Source organism: Cherax quadricarinatus, chromosome 22 (genome assembly GCF_038502225.1).
Source record: "Cherax quadricarinatus isolate ZL_2023a chromosome 22, ASM3850222v1, whole genome shotgun sequence".
Classification (NCBI taxonomy): domain Eukaryota; kingdom Metazoa; phylum Arthropoda; class Malacostraca; order Decapoda; family Parastacidae; genus Cherax; species Cherax quadricarinatus.
Genome location: NC_091313.1, coordinates 24,290,849 through 24,305,573, shown reverse-complemented (window position 1 = coordinate 24,305,573; position 14,725 = coordinate 24,290,849). Strand labels below are relative to the sequence as shown.

Genomic DNA, 14,725 nt, shown 5'->3' with positions numbered 1-14,725 from the left:
ACTTTACTGTAATAATGTCTACAAGAGCTCTGATATTTAACTCGTCCATTACGTTTTATACCCTACATATTCCCTGTTCCATGACAAACATTTTTATTGGAACATCTTAGATTTTTACGGACATTGTTTGTTCATTAGACGAGAAGAAAAACAAGAAAATATAAAATTAGAGGATGCCTATCGGCCTATGCGAGACGGCTCCTCTTTATCCTCGGAAATTATCGCCCGTGTATTTGAGCAAACTATGCTGGAAACTTTCCAGTGTATTTGCTACAGTAATACAACTTGGTAATTTATTCCACTCATCTGCAACATTGTTACCAAGCTCGTATTTATCCATTTTGTCTCTAAATAGAAACATTTTCAACTGGAATCCCCTTTTGTTTCCGAGTTCCTGGAAATGAAAGAAAGTTGAGAGCCTTTGTTATGAAGGTGCCACGTGGCTCGATTAGTAGTGTCCTCGGCTTACAACTGAGGAACCACAGTTCGATCCTGACGCGAGTATCCAAGCTAACCTGTTCCCTTAAAGTGGGTTGCCTGGTGGTGTTAGGGTTGTTGTAGTCACACCCAAAGGAAAGGGAGGGTATTAACATTTTTTAGATACGGTTCTTTGAAATGAGTAGAGGTAGGAGGACAGCAATTATAAAAAATAAACACTACAATTGTCTCGAAAAACCTGCTAAAGCAAATTCTGTGACCTAGTTGATAGTTTCTTTCAGGTGGTCTCTTGTGCCTTTTATTTCAGACAAGTTACACACAATCTGCCGCAAGGTCCTGAATTACAGTGACCTTATCGTTTTTGAGTTCAGGATTTTTTTCCACCTCCATTCTCTCTTACATTGTCCTTTCGTTTCTTCCTTTATTTCTGTGTTTCTTCCCTCCTTCCTCGTTTTAGTTATTTCCTTCCTTCTCTCTCCTCTTAATAAACTAAGCACAGTAGCCAAAAGCTGAAACAGCACTAAAACAACTACCAATGCCACGACTGCTAACACTGCCACCACTGTCATCACTACCACCACCACAACAACTACCACCTTTGTAACTACAACCACAGCCATCGCCGCCAGTCAAGACAATACCACTACAGCAACCGCCTCGACTATAATCTCCTCCATTACAATACAACCACCTCCACAATTATCACCACAACCACCACCACAACCAGCACAACCATCCCCAGCTAAGACATCACCACCATCCACCACCACAACCACCAACAGAGAGAACAACAAGCACCACCTTCACATACACAGCACCAATATTCTCCTCCCAGCTGCTGCGCCACAATGGAGAATAAATGTATCTGAAAGTCTGTACATTTGTAATCGTTCCAGTTTGTGCTTTTTATGCGATTTGGAATCTTATTCCTGTTTAATCTCTATTCCTATCCATGGACCTGCAATAATATAGAAACGCTCCACCCGTAAGGATCATATAGGATTTAAGGGATAAGAGGTGATCATATTAAATCCAAGAAAGAGACCAACAATCCAGTCAGTCAAGGATCCTTCACAAGTATTAAGGTCCAGTCTCAACAACTGTGAAAACAATAGTGAAATTCCAAGCGCATTCGTGACTTCTCACATTGATAGCCGGGGGGTTCGATCCCCCGGATAGTCGCAGTGTTGTTATTGATATATATATATATACAAGGAATTCGCGAGAGCATGCGAAATATACACAAACACTGATCTCTGGCTGAAGGAGACTCGAACCTACGAACCTTAGGACAAGGTACGCAGTGCTTTACCAATCTACCCACACTGGTCCAGTGTGGAAATCGATGTGAGCATAACGAAAAAATATATCATTGATTTTAAGCAATATAAAATAAATTTATATTAACGTATGATACATATAGCAGAATTTAGCTAAAAAAAATGGGTTAGTTTAAAGGAGGTTAGGTCAGGTTTCTAAGTTTTGGTTAAAAAATAAAAATCTTTATATCATTGTCAATGAAAAAAATTAATCTAAATTTATATAAAAGATTTTTTAGGAAAGATTTATTTTTGAAAGGAGTTTCGATTTATTAGGTGCATTGACTTCTACCTCAAATTTTGACTGAGGAAGCAAACACGGGATTTATATTTTATGAAATATACTTTATATCTAACCCATGAAACTTTAGATGAGTTTTTAATCCGTTCTGGACCACAGTTGTGACATAATGATGGTTCGTGATGGAGCGAAAACGTCGTCCCAAATTTCATATCTTGAGCGTAAGTCGTTAGGACATGAGTGACTCTTATTCTTCTTTCCCAGTTTACACGTTTTTTACAAGATTAAACTCAACGAAATGACGGATATTTGTCCATATAATCCTTTTTGTGCCATGGGAAACATGGTGTGCCTTCAAAACATATAAAACACTGAAATCTTCACCATTATCACCAACCAGTCTTAGGCAGCAGCCAGACAGCTGCCACAGCCTTGACCATCACCACAAGACACAACTCTGACAATCACCGTCACCACCGTCACCACCAATATTATCTCCTCTATCACCACCACCACCATTACCACCACCACCACCACCTCCACAACCATGACCACCACCACCACCACCACCACCACCACCACCACCACCACCACCACCACCACCACCACCACCACAAGGCTAACTCTCCCCACCTCGTACGCACGTACACACAAACTTCAAACTAGCCTACAGATATATCGTTGATGAAATACCAGATAAAAAACATTCAAAACTTGCGATGAACCAAAACTGTAAAACGTAGCTGTTGAATCTCCTCCCAACCCAAAAAAAAAAATATATATGTATATATATATGCAATAAGATCACAGTAAACAGGTGATTTCAGAATATGCAAAACAACCACTCTGAAAGAATAGAGAAATTCCAAGCGCTTTCGTGACTACTCACATTATCAAGGAACTATGATAATGTGAGTAGTCACGAAAGCGCTTGGAATTTCTCTATTCTTTCGGAGTGGTTGTTTTGCATGTATATATATATATATATATATATATATATATATATATATATATATATATATATATATATATATATATATATATATATATATTATATAGTTTAAAAATATCCAAATAAACCATAGATGGCTCAGAAACTTAAGTATGAGATAAAAAAAATAACACCGAAAATAGCGTGAAAGGTTGATGGGAGGAAGAGAGGAGATTATATGAGAATATGAATATACTGACAGGGGAAATAATTTACAATACGAACTAGGAAAATATGAAGAAGCATGGCAAATGAAGAACAGAGCCTAGAGGGTCATATAATGTAAAAGAAATTCTTGAAATGCACACTTACTCAATCAGGAACATAAACACACATAAATACTCAAAAACGCTCATTTCTATGTATAGAAATGCACACACACACACACACACACACACACACACACACACACACACACACACACACACACACACACACACACACACACACACACACACACACACACACACACACACACACACACACACACACATACACACACATACACACACACACACACACACACACACACATACACACACATACACACACACACACACACACACACACACACACACACACATACACACACATACACACACACACACACACACACACACACACACACACACACACACACACACACATACACACACATGTGGTGGAACATGTGGTGGAGCACCTGGAACGGAACAGGAGTATAAATGCCAACCAGCACGGATTCACGGAAGGCAAATCCTGTGTCACAAACCTTCTGGAGCTTTATGATAAAATAACAGAAGTAAGACAAGAGAGAGAGGGGTGGGTTGATTGCATCTTCTTGGACTGCAAGAAGGCCTTTGACACAGTTCCTCACAAGAGATTAGTGCAGAAGCTAGAGCATCAGGCGCATATAACAGGAAGGGCACTGTAATGGATCAGAGAATACCTGACAGGGAGGCAACAACGAGTCATGGTACGTAATGATGTATCACAGTGGGCACCTGTGACGAGCGGGGTCCCACAGGGGTCGGTCCTAGGACCAGTGCTATTTTTGGTATATGTGAACGACATGACGGAAGGGTTAGACTCAGAAGTGTCCCTGTTTGCAGATGATGTGAAGTTAATGAGGAGAATTAAATCTGATGAGGACCAGGCAGGACTTCAAAGAGACCTGGACAGACTGGACACCTGGTCCAGCAAATGGCTTCTCGAATTTAATCCTGCCAAATGCAAAGTCATGAAGATAGGGGAAGGGCACAGAAGACCACAGACAGAGTATAGGCTAGGTGGCCAAAGACTGCAAACCTCACTCAAGGAGAAAGATCTTGGGGTGAGTATAACACCGAGCATGTCTCCGGAAGCACACATCAATCAGATAACTGCTGCAGCATATGGGCGCCTGGCAAACCTGAGAACAGCATTCCGACACCTTAGTAAGGAATCATTCAAGACACTGTACACCGTGTATGTCAGGCCCATACTGGAGTATGCAGCACCTGTTTGGAACCCGCACTTGATAAAGCACGTCAAGAAACTAGAGAAAGTACAAAGGTTTGCAACAAGGTTAGTTCCAGAGCTAAGGGGAATGTCCTATGAAGAAATATTAAGGGAAATCGGCCTGACGACACTGGAGGACAGGAGGGTCAGGGGAGACATGATAACGACATATAAAATACTGCGTGGAATAGACAAGGTGGACAAGGACAGGATGTTCCAGGGAGGGGACACAGAAACAAGAGGCCACAATTGGAAGTTGAAGACACAAATGAGTCAGAGAGATAGTAGGAAGTATTTCTTCAGTCATAGAGTTGTAAGGCAGTGGAATAGCCTAGAAAATGACGTAGTGGAGGCAGGAACCATACACAGTTTTAAGACGAGGTTTGATAAAGCTCATGGAGCGGGGAGAGACAGGGCCTAGTAGCAACCGGTGAAGAGGCGGGGCCAGGAGCTAGGACTCGACCCCTGCAACCACAAATATGTGAGTATACACACACACACACACACACACACACACACACACACACACACACACACACAAACACACGCACACACACACACACACACACATACACGCACACACACACACACACACACACACACACACACACACACACACACACACACACACACACACACACACACACACACACACACACACTGATTTTACAAAGTGAGAGGATGAACAATATTTACCTAAAAAATTCGCCATCACACAGAATAGTTATCAAGTCATGCACCATCACAGGATAGTTATCAAGTCATGCACCATCACAGGATAGTTATCAAGTCATGCACCATCACAGGATAGTTATCAAGTCATGCACCATCACAGGATAGTTATCAAGTCATGCACCGTCACAGGATAGTTATCAAGTCATGCACCATCACAGGATAGTTATCAAGTTATGCACCATCATAGCATAGTTATCAAGTCACGCACCATCACAGGATAGTTATAAATTCATGCACCATCACAGGATAGTTATCAAATCATGCACCATCACAGGATAGTTATCAAGTCATGCACCATCACAGGATAGTTATAAATTCATGCACCATCACAGGATAGTTATCAAGTCATGCATCATCACAGGATAGTTATCAAGTCATGCACCATCATAGGATAGTTATAAATTCATGCACCATCACAGGATAGTTATCAAGTCATGCATCATCACAGGATAGTTATAAATTCATGCACCATCACAGGATAGTTATCAAGTCATGCACCATCACAGGATAGTTATAAATTCATGCACCATCACAGGATAGTTATCAAGTCATGCATCATCACAGGATAGTTATCAAGTCATGCACCATCACAGGATAGTTATTAAGTCATGCACCATCACAGGATAGTTATCAAGTCATGCACCATCATAGGATAGTTATTAAGTCATGCACCATCACAGGATAGTTATAAATTCATGCACCATCACAGGATAGTTATCAAGTCATGCACCATCATTGGATAGTTATCAAGTCATACACCATCACAGGATAGTTATAAATTCATGCACCATCACAGGATAGTTATCAAGTCATGCACCATCACAGGATAGTTATCAAGTCATGCACCATCACAGGATAGTTATCAAGTCATGCACCATCACAGGATAGTTATCAAGTCATGCACCATCATAGGATAGTTATCAAGTCATGCACCATCACAGGATAGTTATAAATTCATGCATCATCACAGGATAGTTATAAATTCATGCACCATCATAGGATCGTTATCAAGTCATGCACCATCACAGGATAGTTATCATGTCATGCACCATCACAGGATAGTTATAAATTCATGCACCATCATAGGATCGTTATCAAGTCATGCACCATCATAGGATCGTTATCAAGTCATGCACCATCATAGGATAGTTATCAAGTCATGCACCATCATAGGATGGTTGTCAGACCATACATAATGAAAAATATTTTTCTTAAGCTCGTACACCATCAGACAGGATGACTTTTCATGTCAAATACCATCACACAGGATGGGTTTCAAGTCATACATCACACAGGATAAGTTTCACTCATATATCATCACCATCACACGGGATGGGCTTCAAGTAATTCATCAACAAACAGAATGGGTTTCAGTCATACGTCATCACACATAATGTATTTCAGTCATACATCACAGAGGATGGATTTCAAATCATACGTCATCACACCTAATGGGTTGAAAGCCATACATCATCACACAGGATGGGTTGCAAGCCATACATTATCACACATCATAGGTTTCCAATCATACATCTTCATACATGATGGTGCTAGTATCGTATACTTCACACAGCATCGTTTTCAACTACACCGTCACACAAGATGGTTTTGAGGTCATATCGCTTCATTTATTTTAGTTCTCAGGTCATGCGCCCCTCATATACGTATTACCACTCTGGTCATACACCATTACACAAGATGAGTTTTATACAAAATTAATGAATTCTGTCAGCCTGGGTTGAGAAAATTCATTTCCCCTGGGCAGTAAGGTTGGTAACTTATATGTGGCTTATACAAAAAAATACATTGTGTTTAATATCGTTTTTGATAAGAGTTCTGAAGCTCTTAGAGTTATTTTCTTCAGCTGTGAATCAGCGTGCTTTAACCAGAGCTTCTGTTTCGGGACACACACATACATACAACACACACACACACACACACACACACACACACACACACACACACACACACACACACACACACACACACACACACACACACACACACACACATTCTCTCTTTCTCACTGTCTCTCTCTTATTCACTAAAGTAAGTTTAATATTCCAGTCTCTGAATTTTTCTGTCTGTGAAATGTACAGTGTTCCAGACTCGTGTTTTTCGTTGTGTGTACACAGAGAATTTACATAAATCTCTATTTAGTAATAAAAGTATCCTCAACGGTAGGTATTTCGGTGAGATGTCTAATTGATAGAGCTGACAATAGATCAGCCAACGTTGATTTGATAATGTGTCGAAATTACCTAACATAAGCCTAATGAGTTAAAGATTGAGACACTTATACAACATATGGGAATCTTTACTCCTGAATAAAGATTCCCATATGTTGCATAAGTGTCTCAATCTTCAACTTGTCGGTTTTTCAAACCATTCATCACAACATAAGCCTAATGTTTATGTTAAAGATGCAGTGACATATACACTCGGTCAGATAAACTTCTGTGATGATGATTTAAACTTAAAGAAAAGCCTAAAATCAATCCGATTCGCTTTATATATGCAGCTGCATATTTTTTTCCTGGAATGTATAATAGAGTTAAATTAGTGAAGGATATGTTTATTGTAAAACTCTTCTCATTTCCTCTGATGTTTGATGTTGTGGCTCTTGATGCTGGTAAAGGGCTCATATTCAAAGGAATTAGAGCTGTCCACCCATTTTTCTATCAGACATGATTGCCTCCCATTTCCCAGGCGCTAATGGCCTTTAGGGGCTTAGCTCTTCACAATAAAACCAATAATACTAATACTACTACTACTACTAATAATAAAAATAATAATATAGAAATAAAAATAATAATAATATTATTATTATTATTATTATTTAAATATTTTTGTTGTTTGTTTCTAGAGCTGTTTATACTGTCGATGTTAATCGGGATTCCTGATGAACACATTTTCGGTATGGCTAGTACTTGGATGGGTGACACACAGGAATAGCTTTGCTTTTTTTTCAGGATGACGTATTTTAAGGCTAGAAAATTTAAAGTCTCTCTCTCTCTCTCTCTCTCTGACACTCACTCAGCTGTTGAGAATATACTAATATAGTTGTTGAATTGAATTCTTTTCATTGTTGAACAACATGAAAATTATTAGAAAAAAGTGGAATATTCAAAAGATATTCAATAAAGTGAAGAAAAAAGAGGCATGGCAAGACAAGCTTTTTTTATTTGTACCAACAACATTTCGATATCAGTAAAAGAAACACTTTACAAAACAAACTTTTGCTTAAATACCTTTTGTTTGGTGTAAAGTTTACCTTTGTGTTGCTTGATCGTGATGTTAATGTTGCTACATCTCCCTTTTAATACTACTTGCACTTTTAATATTACTAGTATTAGAGAAGTGAATTAAAAACGTGCTGTTTCGGTTCATCTTGGACCATTATCTAGTTGGCTGTGAGAAAGTTGAAATGTCCGTAAGTGGAATAAGTTTACTGAACGGTATGAAGTATTTTTGAGTTATTTTACTGTATATATTAGCGATTACCAACAATCTGAGAGTTCGGAGACCGAGTCCGCGATTAACGTAAGGAGAATCGAACCTCCATTACTCTTTTTGCTGGATGCCCAACACGGATTTAGCCCCTAATATAATTAGTAATTTTATAATGAGGAAAACCTGTCTATATGGGAGGGGTTACTTTCACTTGATGAAAGGCTTTTGATCTAAGGAGTTATGGTCGCCCTGTCTTTCTTTGGATTATACTGAATTACAAAATTATGTGGATAAATGGCTGAAAGAGTCGACAAGTTGATAATTTAGACACATTTGTAACACTTGAATATCTTTATAATGGATACCCAAGTGTTGTACACGTGTCTAATTTATCAGATGTTATTATCCAGGCGCTTAAGAGTTCTTACCTAGCATTAACCAGGCACTGAGGGTCGAGTTAGGACCTCCATTAAGTTTATTAGGTAAAACTTGCATCACGACTACGAAAAAAAAATTACATGCTTTTTTTCGAAGGTTTGTTTTGTGTCGACTTTAGCAGAATGTTGTGTTTGGGTTACGGTTTTCTGTTCTTGTTGGAGAAATTTTTTTTCCCCTTTATGTTGCATCATTTATCTCCATAACGTCCATTGTCTTCTTCCTTTTATACTTCTTGTTCGAGTCTATGCAATTGCCTCTTAATCTTGCAAGGTTGAATTAGGTCTGTGTTGTGTAGAGGAATGCATGGAGTAAGATTGAAGGTATAGGGAAGAGAGAGAGAGAGAGAGAGAGAGAGAGAGAGAGAGAGAGAGAGAGAGAGAGAGAGAGAGAGAGAGAGAGAGAGAGAGAGAGAGAGAGAGAGATCCTTTGTCGGAATCATACATCTAAAAAAAATATATATATAATTAGGAAGCACGGAAAGAAGTTTCATTTTTCACCCCAGAAACCTTAACTTTAACTGTAAGTCAAGGAGCTAGTTAGCACTCGTCTCAAGGAATATCAAGTGACACAAGTGTGGGTTCACTTTTCTCAATAGCACAATCTTTTGAATGATTTTTTAAAAGAATTTTGGCAATTATTTCCTGATAATGAAGCTTCACCTTTACCATAACACCTGGTATATATTCCAGGAGAAATAAATTTTCCCTTGGATGAATCAGTATTTATTTAAGCAGTCATTTTATATTAGTGGTCAGTCTTAATAGTGAAGCCAGTGTAATAAGTAGTGCTGCAGTAGAGGGAGAGGTCACATGTGGGTGGGGCCCAGTAGTAGACGTAGATCAGGCTCATAAGGGGTATCGGAGGTATGGAAGTAGGAGGCCACGAAGGAGGAGTAGAAGAAGGAACGGGGTAAAACGAGGAGGAAGGAGAGAGGATAAGTGAAGAATTGGCAGAATGAGTAATACAGGGAATTTTACCAACAAGAGGACCTTCAGAGTATAGTGAATCAGCTTCCCTCTGGCTCATATGTTAAGTGATCCGCTTAATTACCAGGCTCTTTACTTTAGCTGATAAGGGAGTGTGGGAAGCCAGAGTGATGTACGGTGTCTGGGGCGTACAATAGATACGTGGGCGCTCCTTTCACTCTTTTACAAAAAGAAATCTTCATAAACTTATCCTAAATAATAACAATAATAATAATAATAATAATAATAATAATAATAATAATAATAATAATAATTTATTATTATTATTATAGTAATACTATTACTATTATTGTTGTTATCACTGTTATTGTTATTATTTTAGTTATTGTTATTATTTTAGTTATTTTTAATGTTGTTGTTATTGTTATTATCATTGTGACTTATAAAATAAGTTCTAGGAAAGATTAAAGAAAAAAGGAAACAATTGTCTTGAGAACCGTTACAAAACCTGTGAAAGTGAAGTTTAAAGTGAATGACCCAGGAGCTAGAATTAAACCCAAGCAAACAAAATTAGATTTATGCATTTGTGAATATATATAACTACATTTTCTCAACCACTCGATAAAATTCCAGAAATTGTAAAGCTTATTTACAAAACTAGGCTCTTGAGATAAAAAAAAAAAAACTTTTAAGTTATGTAAATCCCCGGAGGGTTCACAGATTTTTTGAAATATAGATGTGCTAAAGACAGATCTTTGAGATGGACATGGACTAGATATGACCATAACATACGAGATACTTAGCGATCTAGCCAGAACTCTTCATAGCAGACTCCAAAGAATGGGGAAGACATGGTGGCAATATGAATACAACATACAAAATACTTAGGGATACTGATTTCTTTGAAGACACAATCTTCCGACGGGTGGAACAAGGATGGGGAGATATGACCAGAACATACAAGATACGAAGACATATAGACAAAAAAATCTTTAGTCCAGGCCCTTTTGGAAGGAAGCGAGAAAAAGTAAACCTATATTAGCATGCCGTGTCACCCACATGAGGGTTAAATAAGTACATGATAAACCCTCATGAAAGTGAAACGTCTTACGAATAAAGGTCTCATCGGCTACATCAAACTTCAACTGCGAGGCGAACAGTGATAACGGGTCGTAAATAGTAATTATATATATATATATATATATATATATATATATATATATATATATATATATATATATATATATATATATATATATATATATATGTATGAGGAAGGTGGTGAGTGAAAGGAAGATACCAGGAACGACACGTGAGTTTGAGATTATGAATGGTGAGTAAATTGAGGTACCAGGAACAAGTGAGCTTGTGAGGGAAAGTGAGTGAATGGAAGGTGCCAGGAATGGCGTGTGTGTGAGGAGGCCTCCATACACGTATTCAGATGCTAATTCAACCTTCTGGGATGCATCACAATGGTTGCATAGCAGTGCCATCCACACACACACACACACACACACACACATAGACACACACACACATAGACACACACACACACACACATACACACACACGCACACACACACGCACACACACAAACACAGAAAGATACACACACACACACACACACACACACACACACACACACACACACACACACACACACACACACACACACACACACACACGCATGCACATACAACAGGCCTAGTGTCTAATCGACATGCGCCTAGGACCAAATGGTAACTAACACACACACACACACATATATATATATATATATATATATATATATATATATATATATATATATATATATATATATATATATATATATATATATATATATAATATATGCGTTGTTGAATCCCTGTACCTACCATCAAGAGGTAGGCTGTCCCAAAAATCTTGCAAGCATTTCTGTCCCTTAGGAGGCAAGTTGAGGAGTTCCTGGTTCTTCCTGGGAGACACAAGACCACTGTTGGACTCCACCGAAGTGTAATAAGAAATTGAAGGTTCCTTCTCCTCCTCCATCCTCTGAAAAGAAAAATGCACATGTCTTCAACAAGATGGCGAGAGGTCAATCACGCCAACAACTTGAATTCCGCCGTTAATAAAAGGCGTGTTGTCTCGTGTGGTTTAACTGACAACGATATCTCCATTTCTGCCTGAAATAAAATCAACTTTATTACGTTCATTTTCTGACGATGTACCCAGCTTCATTTTCTTAACGATTACTGGAAATTCACTAACACTAGTTTCTTTGTTTTGAAGTTATTATTTTTTTTTGTCTGGATTAGGTTAGATTAGTTTAGGTCGGGTTAAGTGAGGTTCAATTGGGTCAAGTTATATAAACCTACAAAACGCAAAGTTAACTACAAATAAGCAAAATAATAAAAGCGCTCGCTATACTTCTGGCAAAGCGGTGACTGGACGTCACCAGGAAACGTAGAGATCACCACTGGTGGTACGGGAATCACCTGCCAGATGCACTAAGTCGAGTCTTCCTCACCAGCAAAAGACGAATGCTTAATCTTTTCAAGCAACTCGTAAATAACCAGCTTTAAGCTGTCAGAAGCTACCCTCCCATGTGTGAAATTTTGTCAGCGACTTTTATCTACGCATTCTTACACGTAAATGATGGTTTTAGTGCCTCCCCAGGAATACTATATTAATAATCTGCTCATTAACATCACCTCCGTTCAGCACGGAAGGATATTTTTAACGTGGTGGACTGGTAAGCCTGTTGAAGGTCTATGTCCAGTGATCAAAAGCACCACTTTGTGAGTCATCGTATAGTTAAGACTCGCTTAGAAATTTTCACATTTCTCCTGACAAATAAAAATAATTAGTAAATGGAGGGATCGCATGTGTTTAAAACTTTGGAAAAAGCTAGAGTTTCGTTGCTATCAGCCAGCTCCCTCAACACTTTCACACGCTCAAACCTTCAGAATGTGCTCGAATTCCTCTGATTTTCTCTCTTAACTTCTCTCTCAACAACCCCGTTAAAGTCCTCTCTCTCTCTCTCTCTCTCTCCCTCTCTCTCTCTCTCTCTCTCTCTCTCTCTCTCTCTCTCTCTCTCTCTCTCTCTCACCCTCTCTCCCTGTCTTTCTCGCCCCTTACACAGTGGTCTTACAATGGTAGGTTAAGTACTCTATGTTGTTTTACGAGGTAAGAGCTGTTACCTACCTTCCCTAACTCCGAGGGGCTATAAGTTCAAGTGGTCAGCTAGTCATTCTAGGAAGGAATGATCGCGGATAATGTTCATGAGAGAGATACAGCCGGAGTGAGGTTACAGTTTGATGCTGTTCGTCTTGTGGTAAAGAAACTGTCTTCTCACCTACCTCGAAGTGGAGCCAAGTGTAGTACTTTGATAACATTGATAACATTGGCTTTAATAATGCATATAATAACGACCATTCACATCTCGTCGATGTTGGAGGCTCTGCTCAAATGACAGATATGCCTGAGTGCTGTTAATTTCTTGGCTGCCGTGCTTGCAAGATTTACCTCGTGATTGTTCTAAGACATTTTAAAGTAAAGTTTCACTCCTCTCTGTCCTTGTTTCTCTCTCTCTCTCATGTGCTCAAACCTTCAGAAAAACATTGAAGTCCCTGCAACTACCCCTCTTAACTCTCTCTCTAATACCTTAACAATTCTCTTGAATTTCCTTAAAATCACCCATTTTTTGACTTCCCTCTCATCTCCACTCCCACAGCTCCTCTCTCTTTCTCCCATTCGCTCAATCTGGAAAATGCACTTGGATTCGTCATTAGCATGATGAAGGTCTCTCATTAACCTTATTAAATCCTCAGGTGTATCTGGTGGAGAAAAGGGGAATAAATCGCCCAGCTCGGGTATTAGTGGCTAGGAGGATTTCTCCAGCAAGATTAATTAATTAAGGATATCATTCATAAAAATAATTTACAGAGTAATTCCTCTTTAAACAAGGATTTATTCACGTAGCGTCTCTGTTAACGGTCTGTTTTACAAGATTAAAGCTTCGTAAATTGTTACACCCAACAGCAACGGATTGTAATTTTCCGTTTAATTTACCCTTCCCCAAATGCTATAAATAATAATAATAATAATAATAATAATAATAATAATAATAATAATAATAACAGTAATAATAACCATAATAATATTTCTTTACAAATATTATTATTCATTGCGAAGCTTTAGACTGGTAAAGATCACACAGCTCCTGGAGAATGGTCTGAAAGGGAAAGCCAACTCCAGTACCCTGGAGCACGAACCCTTAACCAACAACTAGGCTCCCATCCCTTACCGAAGAATCAATCGTTGTCTTAAATACAAGAATCCATTGCTTGTTTTCGGACACTCGCTAAATCACTTAATTGCATACTATAATTATATTCCCTGGTGAGCGCTAAACCCTTAGGCATCATACAGAGCCTTTGAATTGAGGTTGTCAGATTTTGATCCCATTTAGGTATATTTTGTCCTAACACACACTGTGAGCAACACACAGTAACAGACACAGCAACACACAACGCTAGTACCGACCAGCGAAGAGCCGGGGCCAGGAACTGTGACTCGACCCCTGCAACCACAAATAGGTGAGTACAAATAGGTGAGTGCAGCTGTTTTGAACGACTGATTACCTACAGTTATTTAAAAGAAATAGTCAGAACTCGCTAGGTGTAGCAGCCACATGTACTTGGTAAGTTCTAGGCATTTTCAA

At 38.8% G+C, this 14,725-nt stretch overlaps 1 protein-coding gene across 2 annotated transcripts in view; it reads right to left on the bottom strand.

Moving 5' to 3' along the window:
- The window catches only part of LOC128689699 (corticotropin-releasing factor receptor 2), a 72,663-nt gene that overhangs the window by 46,837 nt on the left and 11,101 nt on the right, over nt 1-14,725 (bottom strand). For both annotated transcript variants that reach the window (XM_053778077.2, XM_053778075.2), the window contains exon 2: nt 11,898-12,054. In XM_053778077.2, the coding sequence (XP_053634052.2) occupies nt 11,898-12,051 (154 nt within the window). In that variant the 5' untranslated portion in view covers nt 12,052-12,054. The remainder of the gene's footprint in view (nt 1-11,897; nt 12,055-14,725) is intronic.